At 39.5% G+C, this 20,380-nt stretch overlaps 1 protein-coding gene across 1 annotated transcript; it reads right to left on the bottom strand.

Moving 5' to 3' along the window:
- Positions 1-4,439: 4,439 nt before the first annotated feature.
- LOC132636095 (uncharacterized) lies at positions 4,440-7,265 on the bottom strand. Its single transcript, XM_060352791.1, has 2 exons — positions 5,426-7,265; positions 4,440-5,119 (listed from the first exon to the last, which is right to left on the bottom strand). Exons 1-2 carry the CDS (start codon positions 6,954-6,956, stop codon positions 5,085-5,087), a joined length of 1,566 nt encoding a protein of 521 aa, XP_060208774.1. The 5' UTR covers positions 6,957-7,265; the 3' UTR covers positions 4,440-5,084.
- Positions 7,266-20,380: the final 13,115 nt, after the last annotated feature.

Genomic DNA, 20,380 nt, shown 5'->3' with positions numbered 1-20,380 from the left:
GAGATAATAGAAATGTACTCCATGCAATCGAACAACCTCACGGATATAGATCTTGGCCAACTTCTCTACAGCGTAGGTAATATGGACTGGAATGAAATGTGCAGACTTACTCAACCTATACACAATAACCCTAATCAAGTCGAACTTTCCCAAGGTCTTCGAAAGACCAATAATAAAATCCATGGCTATTCTCTCCCACTTCAACTCGGGAATAGGCATCCTCTGAAGCGTACCCGTAGTCTCTGGTGCTCATACTTAACCTGCTGGTAATTCAAACACTGAGAAAAGAACTCAACAATATCACGCTTCACCCTACCCCACCAATAGTGCTGCCTCAAATCACGATACATCTTGTTAGCACCAGGATGAATAGAATATCTAGAACTGTGAGCCTGCTCTGAAATCAAGTTGATCAAGCCACCAACCTGAGGAACACAAACATGACCCTTAATCCTCAAAACCCCCTCACTATCTAGAATGGCCTCATTGGCCTCTCTAATCAACACTTTATGACGAATCTTGCCTGACTTAGCATCCTCAAACCGCTTTGCCTTAATCTGATCCAAAAGCGACGACCTCGGCTCAACATAAGCTAAAACTCTACCTGAATCTAATATATCAAGTCTCATCAACCCATTTGCCAAAGCCTGAACATCCCTAGCCAAAGTCCTCTCTTCAAATACCAATTGGGTCAAACCACCCATACTCATAGCCTTTCGGTTTAAGGCATTTGCCACCACATTAGACTTACCTCGATGATACAAAGTAGTCAAATGATAGTCCTTATGCAACTCCATCCATCTACGCTATCTGGAGTTCAAATTCCTTTGATTGAACACTTACTGAAGGCTACGGTGATCGGTGAAAACCTCACAATGGACCCCATACAAATAGTACCTCAAAATCTTCAAACAAAAACTACCGCCGATAACTCCAAGTCATGGCCTGGTTAGTTCATCTCATGAACCTTCAATTGCATCAAAGCCTAGGCAATAACCTTACCATTATGCATCAAAACACAACCCAAACCTATACATGAAGCATCACACTACACTATGAAATCCTTCCCCACAACTGGTAGAGATAACATGGGAGCTGAATTCAACAAGGTCTTGAGCTTTTGGAAGCTATCTTCAAACTTATAGGATCACTAAAAAGGCACATTCTTCTGAGTTAGAAGAGTAAAATGGGAAGTTATCAAAGAAATTTCCTTCACAAACCGATGGTAATAACTGGAAAGACCCACATAACTCTGAATATCGATCACTTAAGTGGGCCTAACCCAATCTCGAACTGCCTCAATCTTCTTGGTATCCACCATTCCTTAGATATTGTTACACCTTGGGAAATTTCGTGACGTTTGCATTATGAGTGAACTAACGCAATCCTAAAGTGGACATGAAGCCCTTATAAGGTTAGGAAGGGTATTTGATAATTTTTAGTGTATACTTTAAGGTTTCAGTGTCATATGAAGCAGTGGAAGTAAGTTCATTGGATAAATTGGATTTTGAGTCATGTTTTGGGAAGATTTTATAGCATTTAAGTTATAAATTGCTTAGTAATACCTTGATAGGGAGCTATAGGGACCTTTAGATGGTTAATGAAGTTTTATATAAGTGTCAAGAAGGTTCCATAAGGATTGGAGGTCAAACGAATCAAAAAGAACACTTTTCGCTGGAAATCAAAGTTTATGGGCCAGTTTGCTGTCGCAAACTGGATGCAAACTCACCGAATTAGCTGGCCTTACTGCCGAACCTCCTCCTTAAGGAGAGTAGGGGAGATGCAGCCACAGATCCACTATGTTAGGCCGCATCTCCACCGCAAATTGCTGGGGGGGGGGTGCGACTTTGCCTTCTTTATAAATCCCAAAGGATCCCATTTTCATCCTAACCTTCCACATTTATGTCCACACACTTCTAGAGAGTTCTTGAGAATTCTTTTAAGGTTCTATAACACTCCAAACATTTCCATATTATCATAGAGTTGATCAACAGCAAAATCCAAAGATAATTCATGGAAGGTGATTGTTCTTACTTCTCTTCAAAGTTGTGATAACTTGGTCTTGAAAGGAGTTGAGGAAGGTGAAGTTCTTCTACAAAAACGTATATTCTTCCTATTATATACATGATTGATTTGATATAAAGGTTTAGTAACTCTTGGAAAGGAAAAAAATTAAAGTGGAGAAGTCATAGAGTGTTGGGGCGAAGAAAATGACTATGAGGTGAACCTACAAAGGGATTTTGGATAAATTTGAGATTAAATTGAATCTAGTTTCTTGATTATGATATTGTGGATGTTGTTATTGTTGTTTGGGAGTTGTTTTGTGATATGGTGGAAGTTGACAAAATAGGGGAAGTGCTGCCCAAATTTCATTGGCTCGTTAATAATGATGCTAGTTTGAACTTAAGAATGTTTTCAAGACTTAACCTTAGTATGAATCCTTTTGAATGTAGATTTTGCGGGCTTTGGACGAAAACTTTTAGTGGTTAAGAAGACGTAAAAGGTATATAAGGTTAACCCTTTCTTTCAAATGGCATGATTCCCTAGTTGTGAACCTATACATGATGTCCACAATATTCCTATACCTAGAAATATTAGAAGCTCATAATTTTCATTATTCTAATGATATTGTTGACAATGTTCTTTGTGATGATAATGATAATTATTATGATGATGATTTCAATTCTAGAGATGCCAAAGCTTAAAGTTCTTAATATTCTCATGGTACTATTGAGCTTGTCACATGATTATCGATTGCATCCATTGTCGTTGATCTCATCTTATAATAGTTGTTCTTCTAAGGTGAGATATAGCGATGATGATGATTCCATAATAGAAATCGGAGGTTTACCAACCTTACCTCTGATAGAGTAGTAACATTTCATGTGGGCTCTCATGCATGCTTATTATATATGTATGTATTTTCTCACACCGCATTGTGCCATAGCTGGCCGGGCAGACATATAGATGTACACACCACTGCAGCAGGCAGCTTATGATATCGTCTCAGATGCGGGATGCCCGGACACGAGATATTGATAATCACACCGCACCTATATGGTAGGGCAGTATACTATATATATATATATATATATATATATATATATATATATATATATATATATATATATATATATATATATATATAGGATGTATGTATAAGATGTTGTTTTGAAAGGAAAGATAAGCATGCATGATATTCGACTTAAGAGGAAATCAGATGTACAAGTTATCTCTTTTATTTCATGCTTCTTATATCCTTATTCATGCCTTACATACTCAGTACATTATTCGTACTGATGTCCTGTTCTTGTAGAAGCTGTGTCATGCCCCAGGTAGGCAGGGAGACGGATCAAATCCCTAGGTAATTCATCAGCAGAGTGTCAGGAGCGCTCCACTTACTTCGGAGCCGCAGTCTATTGGTATTTCCCTTTTGTGTACTTATTTGGGCACGGTGGGGTCCGTCCCATCCTTATTTTTTCTTATAAGGATGTGTATAGTTAGACGTCCTATGACCTTATCGGTTCATCTGTATATATCATTTTGAAAGCCTTGTCGGCTTGTATATACACATGGGCTTAGTTAATGATGCTCAAATAGATGAACTATTATTTTTGTGAATCCATGTCCCTTTTTATTATGATATTCATCTGTTATCTTTCATGGTCCACCTAGAATGATAATGAGAAGTATGCTAACAGGTGCTCGATAGGTTAGCTCTGGGTTCCCATCATGGCCCTCTGGTCGGGTCATGACAAAAGTGGTATCAGAGCAGTTCGTCCTAGGGGATGTCTACGAACCGTATCTAGTGGAGTCTTGTTTATGGGTGTAAAGTGCGCAACACTTATAAACAAGAGGCTGTGGGGAATTTAGGAATGATTGACCTTCTTCTTCATCATAGATCGTGTGATAGAGCCACGATATAAGAATTCCCTTTTCTTAACCGTGTGTTATGTTTTCAGCGATCCCTGTGAAGAGAAAAACTACAGCGGCCTAGAAGGGCAAGATAGTGGCCGGAAGGAGGACTGAGCGGGAGCCGCCGACAGGATAGAGGAAGGTGAGTCCCAGAATGAGGTTCCATCTCAGATTTCTCATACTCTACCCATTTCAGAGGAGCACGAAGGAGCCTCAGCTCTAGCTCCAATCCCCCCCAGTTCCTCCACCAGATGTGATAACAACACGGTTAGCGGAAGACTTTAGAATTGAAAATTAGAAAGGGGGAAGGATTGATTCTTGAGAAAGAAGTTCACAAGTTTAAGTATTTGATACTTAAAACGTTGTTTAATAGTGAAAGAAGGAGTTGAATCAATTAAGAAGAAGAAGAAATGGAGGGAGGGAACTCAAACAAGGAATCTTACCATCGAAGAATCCGAGTTGCGGTTCAAAGTAGAACAAAAAGGGCATAACCCAAAAGAGAACCTCAAAGGTCAACACAAGCACAAGGCTAATATTATTAATATTCAAACTTAGTTACAATGAAAAAGAAAACACCCCTTTATATAGGAGAAATGGTGGCTGCCACCCTAAATAAAATAAAGAACATTCTAGACATTAAAGTTGGTCAAACCAAATTAATTAAGGTGCAATTTCCAAGCTGCATAGAAGACCACCAATTCTTTGTTCCAAAGTGCATAGAAGACCACCAACATTTCACCAAACATTTGTTCCAATGTGCATAGAAGACCACCAACACTTTGTTCAATAAAAACATTAAATGTAGTCAACATAGCATTAAATGATCTTCTAGAAACACAAGTATGGGCTGCTGAACTTGTTCCTTCTTTGGGCATGTTTTGGGCCATAATCCAACTCATCTTGGTTTTCAATTGGGGCCTCCAATTAGTATTAAGACTTTCCCTAAAGATCTCCTTTGGGCTGGAGCTATTCCTCCATTACATGACATGTCATTACCAAATGAAGCCCATTAAAGCATCTTGATATTTTTTAGTCTTCAACGAAAATTAAGCTTCCTTGGTTGCTATCATTCTCCCCCTCTTATAGAAGATTCGTCCCGAATCTTGGTGGTGACCTTTTTTGATCCTTAATGCATTTGAGCCTCCATGGTTGCTATCATTCTCCCCCTCTTAAAGAAGATTCGTCCGCGAATCTTGACATTGACCTGCAACCAACATGATAATCACAATACGTAGGGAGCAAACAAAGGAAACAAAACAAGCATTTGGTAAAAACAACACAAGGTAGTGATCATGCAACCACTTAACCCACTTAGTTCTTTTATGCACAAACACCCCTTTTAAATATCTAAGCATTACATCATCTAATAGAACAATGTAATTTCCAACACAAGAACTAAAAACACAATTCATTAGCTCTTTAAACAGTAGAGGATCATTAGCCAGACCAAAAGAATATGAATACCAAGAAAACATACCATATTTGCTCTTTCTAAACAACTTAACCTCACCATTCAATATACCATGGTCATGATATGGATCAAAAGTTATTTTCTTGTGAAGTGGCTTGGAATGAACCTGCAAATAAGGATCTAGAAAACAAGATAAAGATATTGTGAAGTTGAAAACATGTGAGCACTTGTCCTTTTCCACACTTGAGCTACTACATTCTGCACCTAGCTCAACTTTCTCAATATCTACGGCACCAAAAGCTTCATGTGTCTCAATGTCTTCATTGGAAACTTCATCACCTTTGCTTCCTTCATTGGAATCCCAAAGTGGACAAAAATGTACAGTAAACTCATGTTTAGTATCATCCCATAATGGGTTATCCCACACTTTAAAACCTTGACCCATGAGATTGTCTTCTTCAAGTGAGCTGTCATCATCCTTTACACAAAGTTCATCCTCAATGTTCTGCATGAAAGGAGATAAAAGACTAAAACAAGAAAGAGTTAGTTTATTAGCATATGAACAAGATTCATCCTTTCTCAAATTCTCTTGGATTTGTTCACTCAACTTATCTCGTTTCCCACGTTCACCACATTGTGGCAGACTGCTCACGTGAGAAGAACAACAAAAATAGTTATGTTCACTCTCAATTTGAGTTATATCTTCACCTAAAACCCTTGATTCAACAAATTGTGGTACAAGTTCAGTTTTGTTTGCATCTACAAATAGATCATCGATAAGGTCATACCACATGAGATCATCAAGCTCAACTTTGTCTTCTACTTGCAATTGTTTCCACAAATCATTAGCCTTTGCTACTTTCAAATCCCATTTGAAGCTAGATTCTTCCTTCAATTGTTGTTCCAACACTTCAATGGGTTCTTCTTCAACAACCTGCACATTTGGAGCACAAATACTAGAAAAAGAATGAGTTAAAAGGTTAGAGCTTGAACAAGATCCTTTCACACTTATGCACTCTTTTCTTTTAAGCACTTCTTTTCTATCATCTCTCAAGTGCTTTTGTTCACCCTCTATTTTACCTCCCAAACGCACTTCACTCGATTCTGTCCACTCATTTCTAGTTCTTGACAACTCACTCTCTTCATTCATCACTTCCTCTACTTTTTCCTCTCTTGAGTTGTCAAGTTTCTCACCCTTACTTCTCTCTTTCTTTTGTCGCTCATCCTCACTTTTGTTTGAATTGAAAAAGGATCCAACTGATGAAGAAACACTCCCTTGCTTTCCTTGGAAGAATATGTTATTTGAAGTATCATAAGCACCCACATACTTGCCAAGAATTCCTCTACTATCTTTTGGAGGACTTCTAACATCAACTCTGATTTTTGATTTTCTACAAGCACTTGATGTGTCCCTTTGGTCCTTCTTTTCATACGCCTTGTGCTTCAACTCCCCCTCATTAGATGACGGATAGTTTGAAGATGTTTTTTTGGAATTATGTTGTTTCTTCTTTTTTTCATCCCACTCATCATTTGCTTTCTTCATTGCTTCATAGAGTTTTCGTAACCAGTAAAAGTCATTTTCATCTCTTTCTTTTAATATTTTATCTTCTTCCTTTCTTTTGGTATCCATGGATGTAGCCACAACCTCCCAAAGACCTGCAAATTGCTTAATTATAAACAAAAAATTGTTAGAAGCAAAAGGACCTCACCAAAAGCATCACACCCTTACATCACTCAAGTAGTGACTCTCAACACTCGTGTATCACACAAGTAGGCTTTTACCCTCAAAGAATCTCACCACTCTCGCCTTTTACCACTCAAGGGCTGCTCCTCGAAGTTCTTCAATAAACCAGCAACTCAAACACCTCAAAGTAAGTTCCAAAGCTTGGTTCAAGAATGGAGTTTATGTCAAACAAAGAAAAGGACAACAAAAACTTAAATTGACAGGAAACAAGAAATATACAATGAAAATAGAGAGAGAGAGAAACACTGAACAAATTAGCACGAAACAAAGAAATAGACACAAAATTACTAGACAACTCTAAGTATGGACAAATACTTCAAGTATCTAGTAAGAGAACATAAAGAAAACCAAATGCAAGAAATTAACACTTTCAAGAAAAGATTTAGAACATATCAATGAGTTTGGATACAAATGTATTGTAATGATCTTGCACTCCTCAATGTGACTTTTGAGTTCCTTGATGAGTTTTAGTCAAAGAATCTTTAAAACTAATGCGATTTTCAAGAGATAACAACCACAATGGGTTTCCCAATAATTTAAAGTCAACAAATCACAAGATAAAGGATTGAAGAAATCAAGAATAAGTAAAGAAAACTTAGAGAGTACTGTTCACGGCACTGTCCACTTGAGCAGTTTTTTTTTTCTAACTTTTTTTTGCTACTGTTCACGTGCTACAGTATTTTTCCAGATTTTTTTTTTTGGTATTTAGAATTCAAATCAATAGATCGGGTGAGTATAGGAATTCTCAACCATCCAAAGCTCTGATACCACTTGATAACAACACGGTTAGCGGAAGACTTTAGAATTGAAAATTAGAAAGGGGGAAGGATTGATTCTTGAGAAAGAAGTTCACAAGTTTAAGTATTTGATACTTAAAACGTTGTTTAATAGTGAAAGAAGGAGTTGAATCAATTAAGAAGAAGAAGAAATGGAGGGAGGGAACTCAAACAAGGAATCTTACCATCGAAGAATCCGAGTTGCGGTTCAAAGTAGAACAAAAAGGGCATAACCCAAAAGAGAACCTCAAAGGTCTCCACAAGCACAAGGCTAATATTATTAATATTCAAACTTAGTTACAATGAAAAAGAAAACACCCCTTTATATAGGAGAAATGGTGGCTGCCACCCTAAATAAAATAAAGAACATTCTAGACATTAAAGTTGGTCAAACCAAATTAATTAAGGTGCAATTTCCAAGCTGCATAGAAGACCACCAATTCTTTGTTCCAAAGTGCATAGAAGACCACCAACATTTCACCAAACATTTGTTCCAATGTGCATAGAAGACCACCAACACTTTGTTCAATAAAAACATTAAATGTAGTCAACATGGCATTAAATGATCTTCTAGAAACACAAGTATGGGCTGCTGAACTTGTTCCTTCTTTGGGCATATTTTGGGCCATAATCCAACTCATCTTGGTTTTCAATTGGGGCCTCCAATTAGTATTAAGACTTTCCCTAAAGATCTCCTTTGGGCTGGAGCTATTCCTCCATTACATGACATGTCATTACCAAATGAAGCCCATTAAAGCATCTTGATATTTTTTAGTCTTCAACGAAAATTAAGCTTCCTTGGTTGCTATCAAGATGCCTCAGGCCAGGAGATGAGAGAGGTCACCCATTTGTTGACCTTGTTAGTCGCCGTTCAGGCCCAGCGATAGGGTGCAGTTCATTGTGATATAGCTGTCAGTGCTAGAGCCTGTGATTTTATTAGCTTGAACCCTCCAGAATTCTTTGGGTCAAAATCGAATGAGGACCCGCAGAGCTTTATAGATGAGATATTGAGGACATTGCGGATAATACATGCTTTCAATATTGAGTCGGGGGAGTTGGCTTCTTATAGATTATAAGATATGGTTGTTCATTGGTACGACAATAGGATATCTTCTAGAGGGGTAAATGCACCTCGCCCGGTATGGCAAGAGTTCGTAGATGCTTTCCTCCGATACTATTTGCCGCCAGAGGTTTGACAGGCCAGAGCTGACAGGTTCTTGAATCTCAGACAAGGGAACATGAGTGCTCTGGAGTATATCCTTCATTTTAATTCTTTGGCTAGGTATGGTCCAGCCGTGGTAGCTGATATGGGGGATCGCGTACACCGATTTGTGAATGGTTTGGGGCCACATTTGATGGATAAGTGTCTGACAACCTCACTTTAGGAAGGTATGGATATCTCTCGCATTCAGGCACATGCCCAGAATTTGAAAGAGCGGCAGCAACAGCGGAGGAGCGAGCGTGACTATATTAGGGGTTATAGTAAGAGCGCTAGATCTTCAGGTGCTATAAGTGAGTTCAGAGGGGGTTATAGGTAGCAGCATTGCAGGCACTCGGGCCATTCAGCGGCTAGTACACCTCCTCAATTTGCAGGCAAGAGATTCGATCGCTTTATTTATTTTGGATCGAGTCAGAGCTCCGGAGTTTCAGATTCTCATTATAGAGGTGATTCCAGTCAGATGAGACCACCCTTACCACGGTGCAATCAATATGGTAGGCCACATTTAGGACTGTGCCGCCTAGGTTCAGATGCTTGTTATGCCTACGGTCAGACTGGGAATATGATGCCTGATTGTCCATCGATGGGTGGCAGAGGTAGGGGAACCCACAGGATCATCAGTTGGTTCTTCATTAACCGTACGCCCTTTGGGGCAAGGTTCGCAAGCACCAGCATGTCGTGGCACAGGCAGAGGGGGAGCATCTAGTTAGAGCGGCGCTCAGAACCATATCAATCCACTAGCTGGTCGACAAGATCTTGAGTCTTCCCCTGATGTTGTCACAGGTATATTATCAGTATCCTCTCATAATGTCTATGTATTGATTGATTCGGGTTCTACTTTGTCATATGTTACTCCTTATATTGCCTACCGTATTAGGGTGAAACCTAAGCCATTCAAATCTTTTGAGGTGTCTACACCTATTGATGACCCAGTGATAGCTAGACGGGCATATAGAAACTGTGTGGTTGTAGTTTTTAAAGGTCATACTATGGCTAATTTGATTAAGCTGAAAATGGTAGATTTTGATATCATTATGGGTATGGATTGGTTGCCCTCCTGTTATGCCTATGTTGATTGTAGAACAAAAATGGTTCATTTCCAGTTTTCGTGAGAACCAGTTTTAGAATGGAGGGGTAATACAGTGTCCCCGAGAGGTAGGTTTATTTCCTATCTTAAGGCAAAGAATATGATTGCTATAGGTTGTATATATCATTTAGTTCGAGTTCAAGTCACATAAGCAAAGCCGCCGACTCTTCAATCTGTTCTGGTAGTGAATGAGTATCCAGATGTGTTTCCGGATGAGCTTCCAGGCCTTCCACTAGAACGACAGATTGATTTTACCATTGATGTGTTACCAAATACCAAGCCCATATCGATTCCTCCTTTTAGGATGGCTCCTTCAAAATTGAGGGAATTGAAGGAGCAATTAAAAGATTTGCTTGAAAAAGGCTTTATCAGGAAGGCATAGTCCATCACCGTGGAGAGCACCTGTGTTGTTCGTAAGAAAAAAGGATGGTTCCTTGCGGATGTGTATTGACTATAGACAGTTGAATAAGGTAACAATAAAGAATAAATACCCACTTCTAAGGATTGATGATTTGTTTGATCAGTTGCAGGGTGCCAAATGGTTTTCAAAGATAGATCTGAGATCAGGATACCACCAAGTGATAGTCAGGGAAGTGGACAATTCAAAAACAGCTTTCAGAACTAGATATGGTCATTTCGAGTTTCGGGTAATGTCGTTTGGATTGACTAATGCACTGGCAGTATTCATGAATTTGATAAATAATTTGTTCAGGCCTTTTGTAGATCTATTTGTGATTGTGTTCATCGATGATATCCTGGTATATTCTCGATCCGAGGCAGAGCACGCAGATAATTTACAGTATGTTCTTAAAGTTCTTCAGACTCGAGAGCTATATGCAAAGTTTTCAAAATGTGAGTTCTGGTTGAATTCTGTAACTTTTCTGGGGAATATTATTTCAGCTGATGGTATTCGAGTGGATACCCAGAAGATTGAAGCTGTCAAGACTTGGCCAGGGCCTACAACACCTACGGAGGTTCGTAGTTTTCTATTACAAAAGATTTGTAGAAGGGTTTTCTTCTATTTCTGCACCATTGACGAAGCTAACCAAAAATCAGCTAAATTTCAATTTACGGACTCATGTGAGTGCAAATTTTAGGAACTGAAAGATAGATTGACTTCGGCCCTGGTTCTGACGCTTCCAGAAGGATCGGAGGGCTATATTGTTTATTGCGATGCTTCAAGCGTGGTGTTAGGTTATGTGTTGATGCAACCCGGTAAGGTTATTTCTTATGCTTCACGGCAGTTGCGGAAACATGAGAAAAACTACCTGACCCATGATCTCGAGTTAGCTGCAGTTATTGATGCATTGATGATGTAGAGACATTATTTATATGGCGTTCATGTTGATATTTATACAGATCACAAGAGTCTCCAGTATATTTTCAAACAGAAGAAGTTGAATCGAAGGCAAAGACGGTAGTTGGAGGTATTGAAGGATTATGATATGAGTATCTTATATCACCCTGGAAAGGCGAATATAGTAGCTGCTGCTCTTTGTCGCTAGTCCTTGAGTAGTTTATGTGATGTTCAGCCGGAGAAGAGGGAGTTAGCCCGTGAGCTTCAACAGCTAGCCAGCCCAGGAGTTCACTTGATAGACTTAGGAAATACGGGAGTCACTGTCCATAATTCAGCTGTCTCATCTTTAGTAGTTTAGGTGAAGACCCCATGTTAATTCATTATAGAGATACACTTTCTCAGAAGAAAAAGTCACCATTTGAAATTTTTGCAGATGGAGATCTCATGTATATAGGCAGATTATGTGTTCCGGATGTTGTAAGGTTACGTCGACAAATTCTGGAGGAAGCCCATCATTCCCGTTAAATCCATATATTGGTGGGACGGAATGAAGAAAGACATAGCAGAGTTTGTATCTCATTGTCCTAACTATCAGCAGGTAAAGATTGAGCATCAAAATCCTGGGGGATTGTTGCAAGCTATGAAAATTCCAACTTGGAAATGGGAAGCGATTAATATGGATTTCATTACAGGCTTGCCTCGTTCTTAGCGTAAGTATGACTCTATGGGTAATTCTGGATAGATTTACGAAATCAGCTCATTTTCTACCAGTCAGAATCACGTATTCGGCTGAAGATTATGCAAAGCTGTATGTCAAAGAGATAGTACGTGTTACACCTCGGAAAATTTCCCGTTGGTACGCAAGTAAATGAACTAATGATGTGTGCGAGGAGTGCGAGTGTATAATGTTTCATGGGAAATGTATGTGAAGGGATGTGGATGATTAGAATGAAAAGTCGAGAAATGAGAAATATTGAAAGTTGGCAAAACTGCCCAGTGGTCGTATATTGCAAAATACGGACCGTAAAGTGCAATACAGTCCGTAAACTGGCAGTCGTAAACTGCCATGCAAAAGCTTCAGCTTTCTACTAGTGGTCGTAAAGTGCAAATACGGACCGTAAACTGGTATACGGTCCGTAAACTACCAGGTCGTAAACTGGCATGCCAAACTTCAACTTTCTGCCAGCTGAGGAAGAGGTATAATACGACCTGGTGGACGGACCGTAAAGTGATTTACGGCCCGTAAACCATGGTCGTAAATCACCATGCATGCAGGCCAAAGTTTCTGGTCCTGCTTAAGCTTAAAGACGACCACGAGGGACGGTCCGTAAAGTGGAATACGGACCGTAAACCTCCATGGACGACCACTGTTCACCCAGCACAGATGTTTCAATTCATTAAATATGAGGATCAAGACTTATTTTATTTCATTACAACATTACACCACTTCTCTCTAAAACTTCTCTCTACATTTATTATATGAGTTTTCAAGGATTATAAGCCATCAATAACATTAAGACAAGTGAATCAAGGGTAAGGGAATCATCAAGGATCATCCAAGTCAAGAAATCCAAATGGAGAAAAACTAGGGTTTTGCTCAAAGAAGAGTATTATCAACCAAAGCTTGTTCCTACAACTTCTAAGGTAAGATTCATGATTTTTACAAGATGTTTAAGGTATTGGAGAATTAAAATACATGGATTGTAGAAAATGTGGTCAACTAGGTCATGAATGATGAATAGTGACATTTTGAGAAATAGTTTGAATTGAGTTATGAATGTTATTGTGTTGTGATATGAATGTGTTATAAATGGTATTAAGATCATGAACTAAACACTTTAGACGAACGGACGAAGATGGGTGTTATGACCATGAATGTAGGTGAATTAGAGGCAAATTGAGGAATCTAGATAATGTGGATAATGTGAATGACTAATGGCCATTGTTATGATATTAATGAAGGTATAAACGCTAGCATTGGAAGGGAACGTGCAAGTGTAGAATAGTTCGACGGAAAGGTATGTAAGGCTAACCCTTCTTTCATAAGGCATGGTTCTTGGCCAAATTCCTAAATCCTCTATATGAGTATGTTGTCTTCACATGGTTGACATTCCGAGCTCATAAGCTCACGACCCTTGATATGTACTATGATTATACTATGTTCCTCGTATGACGAGTAAGTCTATAATGTAAATGTAACGATAATGATGAGGATAGTAACGATGATGAGAGTAAAATGAGACTAGAGATGCTTACGAGCTATGATATATGTATATGTATGTCTATGAAGAGCTATGATAAGACCCCGAGCTTATAATGTCGGGTAAGACTATATGTATATGACTATGTATAAAGTATGTATACGATTACGAAACGCGCGCACACCTCTGCAGATGGTACGGATAACCCTGATGCTTGGTAGGGCCAGGTATGTATGACCTTGAGCCTTGGTTGGCCAAGCATGTATAAGACACCGATCCTATGAGGTCGGGTAGGCTATGTATATGAAATGACTATGTATATAATATGAATATGAATGTGATAAGACTATGTATAAGGATACGAATAAGGACATGTATACGAATATGAGCACAAGTATGGTACGAGTATTATTATGGGATACGAACGACGATGTATGCAAGTAAGCTACATGATGATGATGATATTACTGTCTCCCCTCCTATGCTATTTTCATACGATATCTATTATGCTTCTATATTGTTGTTGATCACGCTTTACATACTCAGTACATTCTTCGTACTGACGTCCTTTTGTTTGTGGACGCTGCGTCATGCCCGCAGGTGCACAAGGAGACAGACTTGATCCATAGCTGCTTATTCAGAGATTGCATAGCAGAGCTCCATTTCTTTCGGAGCGGTAGCTTTTGGGTACTTATTCTTTTGTGTATATAAAATTATGGGCATAGCAGGGTCTTGTCCCGCTTATACGATATGTCATACTCTTAGAGGCTCGTAGTCATGTGTATGTGGGTAGAGATGTTCGGCCATGTCGGCCTATGTTTTGTATATCTTTTGTTAGCCACGTCGGCCTTGTACTTATGATGTGGCACAGATGCCTATGATATGTTAAATGATGATGGTCGTCTAATGGGATCAATATGATTAACGATAAGAAAAGCACGAATTGACTTATGGTTCACCTAGAAGTTATGTTATGTACGATAAGGGGGTGCTCGGGTGGGGTAGCACCGGGTGCTCGTCGCGGCCCCCTAGCCGGGTCGTGACAGTACGACTCCATGGTGTTCCAGCATCCGTTATTTCCGATGGAGGAGCACAATTTGTTAAGATTTGGAAGTCCTTCCATAGGTTTGGGAACTCAGGTGAGACCTAGCACAACATTTTATCCACAGGCTAATGGACAAGCTGAGCGCACCATTCAAACCCTCGAGGATATGCTACGGGCATGTGTGTTAGAATTCGGAGGTAGCTGGGATGATCATTTGCCGCTCATTGAGTTTGCATATAATAATAGTTATCACTCCAGCATCCAGATGACCCCGTATGAGGCTCTATATGGGTGAAAGTGTAGCTCGCCAATTGGATGGTTTCAAGTAAGGAAGACAAAGTTAGTAGGGCTAGACTTGATCCAGCAAGAGATAGAGAAGATCAAGCTTATCCAAGACCGATTGTTTACAGCCCAGAGCCGACAGAAGTTTTACGCGGATAATCGCCGACGAGACCTAGAATTTCAAGTTAATGATTGGGTATTCTTGAAGGTGTCGCCTATGAAGGGTGTGATGAGATTTGGTAAGAAGGGAAAGCTTAGTCCTCGGTACATTGGATCTTACAAGATTGTGCACAAGGTAGGCTAGGTGGCTTATGAGTTAGATCTGCCTTCGGACTTGGAGATAGTCCACCTAGTTTTCCATGTGCCAATGATTCACAAATGAATTTGAGATCCTTCCAGAATTGTACCTATAGATGATGTCCAGGTTACCAAGAAACTATGTTACGAAGAAGTTCCCCTTGCTATTCTAGATAGGTAAGTTTAGAGACTTAGGACTAAAGATGTAGCTTCAGTTAAAGTTCTATGGAGAAATAATAATAAAGAAGAAATGAGTTGGGAAGCTGAGGAAGATATGAAGTTCAGGTATCCATATTTGTTTCCACTCCCAGAGAAGGTTCAAGCAGGGGCACCATTGTCCTCAGGTATGTAATACTTCCTTTTGATAATTTCTTGGTCGTGTGTGGCCGTTATTGTTGTTATTGTTGTAGCCCTGTGAGGCGTTGTATATTTTGGGTTGTTGTGACAGGATAGTAGTGGCATAGGTATAGGGGTTAACTCTGGCAAATTTTTTGTAGAATCCCTAAGAGTCAAACATTCGAGGACGAATGTTCTTAAGGGAGAAGGAATGTTACACCTTGGGAAATCTCGTGACATTAGCATTATGAGTGAACTAATGCAATCCTAAAGTTGACATGAATCCCTTATAAGTTTAGGATGGGTATTTGATAATTTTAAGTGTATACCTTAAGGTTTCAGAGTCATATGAATCGGTGGAAGTAAGTTCGTTGGAGAAATTGTAGTTTTAGTCATGTTTTGGGAAGATTTCGTAGCATTTGATTTATACATTGCTTAGTATTACCTTTAGGGGGAGATATAGGCCCCCTTAGATGGTTAATGAAGTTTTATATAAGTTCCAAGAAGGTTCCATAAGGATTGGAGGTCAAACGAATCGAAAAGAACACTTTTCGCCGAAAATTGAAGTTTGTCGACCAGCTGGGCTCACTGCCCAACCTCCTCATTAAGGATAGGAGGGGAGATGCGGCCACATATCTACTATGCTAGGTTGTGTCACATCTCCACCGCAAATTGGTGCGACTTTGCCACCTTTTTAAATCCCAAAGGATCCCATTTTCATCCCGACCTTCCACATTTATTTCCCCACACTTCTAGAGAGTTCTTGAGAGTTATTGAAGGTTCCATAAGACTCCAAAACATTACATATCATAAAGAGAGAAGATCAACATCAAAACCCAAAGATAATCCATGGAAGTTGATTGTTCTTGCTTCTCTTCAAAGTTGTGATAACTTTGTCTTGAAAGGAGTTGAGGAAGGTGAAGTTCTTCTACAAAAACGTATGTTCTTCCTATTATTAACATGATTGATTTGATATAAAGGTTTAGTAACTCTTGGAAAGGAAAAGAATTAAAGTGGAGAAGTCATATAGTGTGGGGTGAAGAAGATGTCTATGAGGCGAACCTCAAAAGGGATTTTGGATAAATTTGCGGTTAAATTGAATCTAACTTATTGATTATGATGATATTGTGGATTACAAGTGTCGCATACATATTAAAAAGCTCTCTTCTCTCTCGTAAACCCTACATGCAAACCCTAACCTAGTCGTCTCTACGAGAAGATGGCCATATTGGCCACTGGTCAGCCGTCGTTGATGGCTGGCTAGGCTGCTAACACATCCACCACCATCATTGACAATATTCCAACTCACCTAGAAACCTCAAAGACCAAATAAAATGAATTATTTAAACCACACACTTTGAACCCCATGCAAAACCCTAACCCTACGTCAACTATTCCTTTGAAGACTACACCTTTTGCAATGGTGTACTAGTATTACGTTGGAAACAAAATGAAGTTGAACAAATGGAACAAATGCAGAAACTACAATATGCCGTCATTGGTAAGTTTTCCTACGGCTGGCCTGAGATGGAAGAACTATATACCATTGTGCCTACGCAATGTGGGATTAAAGGACAATGTGAAATCGGTCTATTTAGACATAGGCATGTATTGATACGTTTATCCCTCAGGGAGGACTTTATTAATCTATGTTCCAAAGGTTCATATTATATACAGTCGAGGGATGGATGTTCTTATCAAATAAGGCCGTTAATTTATGATACTAAGTTTAAAATAGACGAAGAAACATCTAGGGTGATTACTAGGATCTCATTCCAAGATCTTATGCCAACTTTCTTTGGTCAAGAGTCCCTATTTTCACTTGCTTCTGCTATTGGAATTCCTCTACACCTGGATAAAGCAAATGAGAATAGAACTAGACCAAGCTGTGCACGAGTTAAAGTTTTGCTAGACTTGTTGGCTGATCTTCCTTCCTATGTGAATATGGAAATTGAAGATGATGAAACTCAAGGAATTAGAGTGGATAAGGTAAAGATCATGTTACACCCCGGAAAATGTCGTGCTACAAGATCGTAGACGGCGTGGTACGAGCCCGGAAAAGAGAAAAGTTATACAGGGATTAGGGATGAAGATTAGATGATCTGAGCCCGGAAATGTATGACATTTGGAGACCATAAGGGGTGAGTCAGTCCATATGTTGCTTGATGAAAAGACCTCGTCACTGTAAGCCAAGTGGGGCCCACACGTCGGGACTTTTATAAAGGACATATGAAGAGATATATGAGTAGTACATGAAAATTTGAGCAAGTCCTAAGAAGGACCCTTAAGCCAAATATGGTCATAAGCCCTCCAAAAGGACTATTTAAGGAAACATTTTCGGATGATATGAGTTGGAGGGTCCAAAACGACATTATACGTTTGGAATTTGGAAAAAAAGCAAGAATTAACGTTGTAGATTGAAAGAGCTTTCCAACCACAGGTCGCGGGCCCTCACATAATATCGGGATAAAGAGTTATGAACTTTTTACTAAACGAACGCGCAGTTAGAAAATTAAGGCTGCGCGAACGCGCCCAAAGGGGGCGCGATCACGCTGAGTTAATTTTAGGTCAGTCCAGGCAGAACCTGGACTGTTCTATAAACGGGGAGCCCCCCTTATTTTTCAACCAAACACACCCAAAACCTCCCCAAACCTTCCAGAAAATTCCCCAACTTTCCATCATCAACTTTTTAGCCCGAAACCAGGTATAATTCCCAAATCCCGGTCCAGACAGCGTATAGTTACAACTACAAAATTGTATAGCAGCGTGTTGTGGCTTAAGATCAAGGTGCAGAAGTGAAGATACGGCAATATTATCGATAGAAGGGTATGAATCCCCTGCTATTAACGTTAATCTTGGTTTATTTACCGAGAAGGAGCTGTAAAATTGTTATAAAATGATTCTGTGGAGAAAATATGGTACAAACACCATATGGGCTGTTATATGGAATATTTTGGAGTTGGAAATATTATGGATAATGTTTGTATTGTTGTTGTTGTTGTTGGTAGTTGAATTGAGAATTCAGGCTAGGCATATAAACAGGGGAGATGTTGTCCGATTTTCGGCAAAATATAGAATAGTTTGATTTGAAACATGGAACAAGTGTGTGATAAAGAGGCTAACGTTAGTGTAAATCCTCTTAAATTGCGAGCTCGGACGAATAAGCGTAGCTAATAAGAGGTGGAACAAGTATGTTAAGGCTAAACCCTTTCTTTCTAAAGGCATGATTCTTTTGTTATAAACCTTTGTGCCATATCCATAATATCCTTGCTTCCACCCTCTTATGATGTTAAATGGAATATGTTCTGTGATGATTGTGACGATGATGATGATTCTCTTCTTTTGAAACTCTGAAGCTATGATTTGAGCTTATTATGAGATTATTGAGCAATTCCATGAATCCCTAAACCGTACCTATTGTTGATTGTCTCACCTCATCGAGTTTGAGTTGAGATGTAGCGATGATAACGATTTTATTTTGCAATGCTACCCTAAGTTCACGATTCTCGAGACTGCCGTGACATCGTCGATTTCATCTTGCGATGGTTGATCCTTCAAGGATTGATATGATGATAACGGTAATGCTAATGATGATGTTCATTTCATTTATGTATTTTTATGTATATGTATGTATGTATTCATTGCACTCCCACTGATCAGCTGGGGATAAAATTGAGTCCCGCAAGGGCTGAGTACGGATAACATCGAATCCCGCAAGGGCCGAGTACGGATAACATCGAGTCCCGCAAGGGCCGAGTACGGATAACATCGAGTCCCGCAAGGGCTGAGTTCGGATAACATCGAGTCACGCAAGGGCCGAGTACGCATAACATCGAGTCCCGCAAGAGCCGAGTACGGATAACACCGAGTCCTGAAAGGGCCGGGTACGGATATGACAGATGTATGTATAGTAAGTGTATGTGAATGCATAAATGTATTTGTGTGTGGATGTGTATGAAATGTTTTTCCTGTAGACGAGTAGTTTACATAACAAAGATCTTGAGAAGAGTACGAGGTATAATTACTTACTTTATCTTATGTTATCTTCACTCTGATATCATACTACTATTCATGCCTTACATACTCAGTACATTGTTCGTACTGACGTCCCTTCTTGTGGACGCTGCGTTCATGCCCGCAGGTGCAAGTAGACGAGACGAGGATCTTCCGCAGTAGGCTGCTTTCAGGTACCAGTTTTGATTGGTGAGCTCCATTTCTTCCTGGAGCACTGCCGAATCTAGATATATATATATATATATATATATATATATATATATATATATATATGTATGATTTTGTCCAGGGTATGTCGGGGGCCCTGTCCCAACTTGTATACTTCAATCAAGTTCATAGAGGCTTTGCAGACAGTTCCTGTGTACAGCTTAGTCATAGTGTGACGATAGTAATGTTTGCATCATGGGTCCAATGTACATATACTTATGCATGATATTATGTTCGTATTTAGCCTCTTGATCCGATTGTTTCTATTTGAGACCCGAAGGATGTAAGTTATAAGTTGGTTCGCTCGGTTTCCGTTAGGTGCCGGGTGCTAATCACGCCCTGCCAAAGGTGGGGCACATGTGATAAATTGGTATCAGAGCAGTTCTGTCCTTGGGTTGTCTGCAAGCCGTGTCTAGCAGAGTCCTTTTTATGGGTGTGAAACCGGCCACATTTATAAACAGGAGGCTGCAGGGCATTTAGGAATCATTGACCTTTCCTTCTATCTTAGATCATGCGACAGAGCCAGAGTCTAGGGAAGATTTCTTTTGA

This window comes from Lycium barbarum, chromosome 4, assembly GCF_019175385.1.
Source record: "Lycium barbarum isolate Lr01 chromosome 4, ASM1917538v2, whole genome shotgun sequence".
Classification (NCBI taxonomy): domain Eukaryota; kingdom Viridiplantae; phylum Streptophyta; class Magnoliopsida; order Solanales; family Solanaceae; genus Lycium; species Lycium barbarum.
This window is presented reverse-complemented; position numbering and strand designations above follow the sequence as displayed.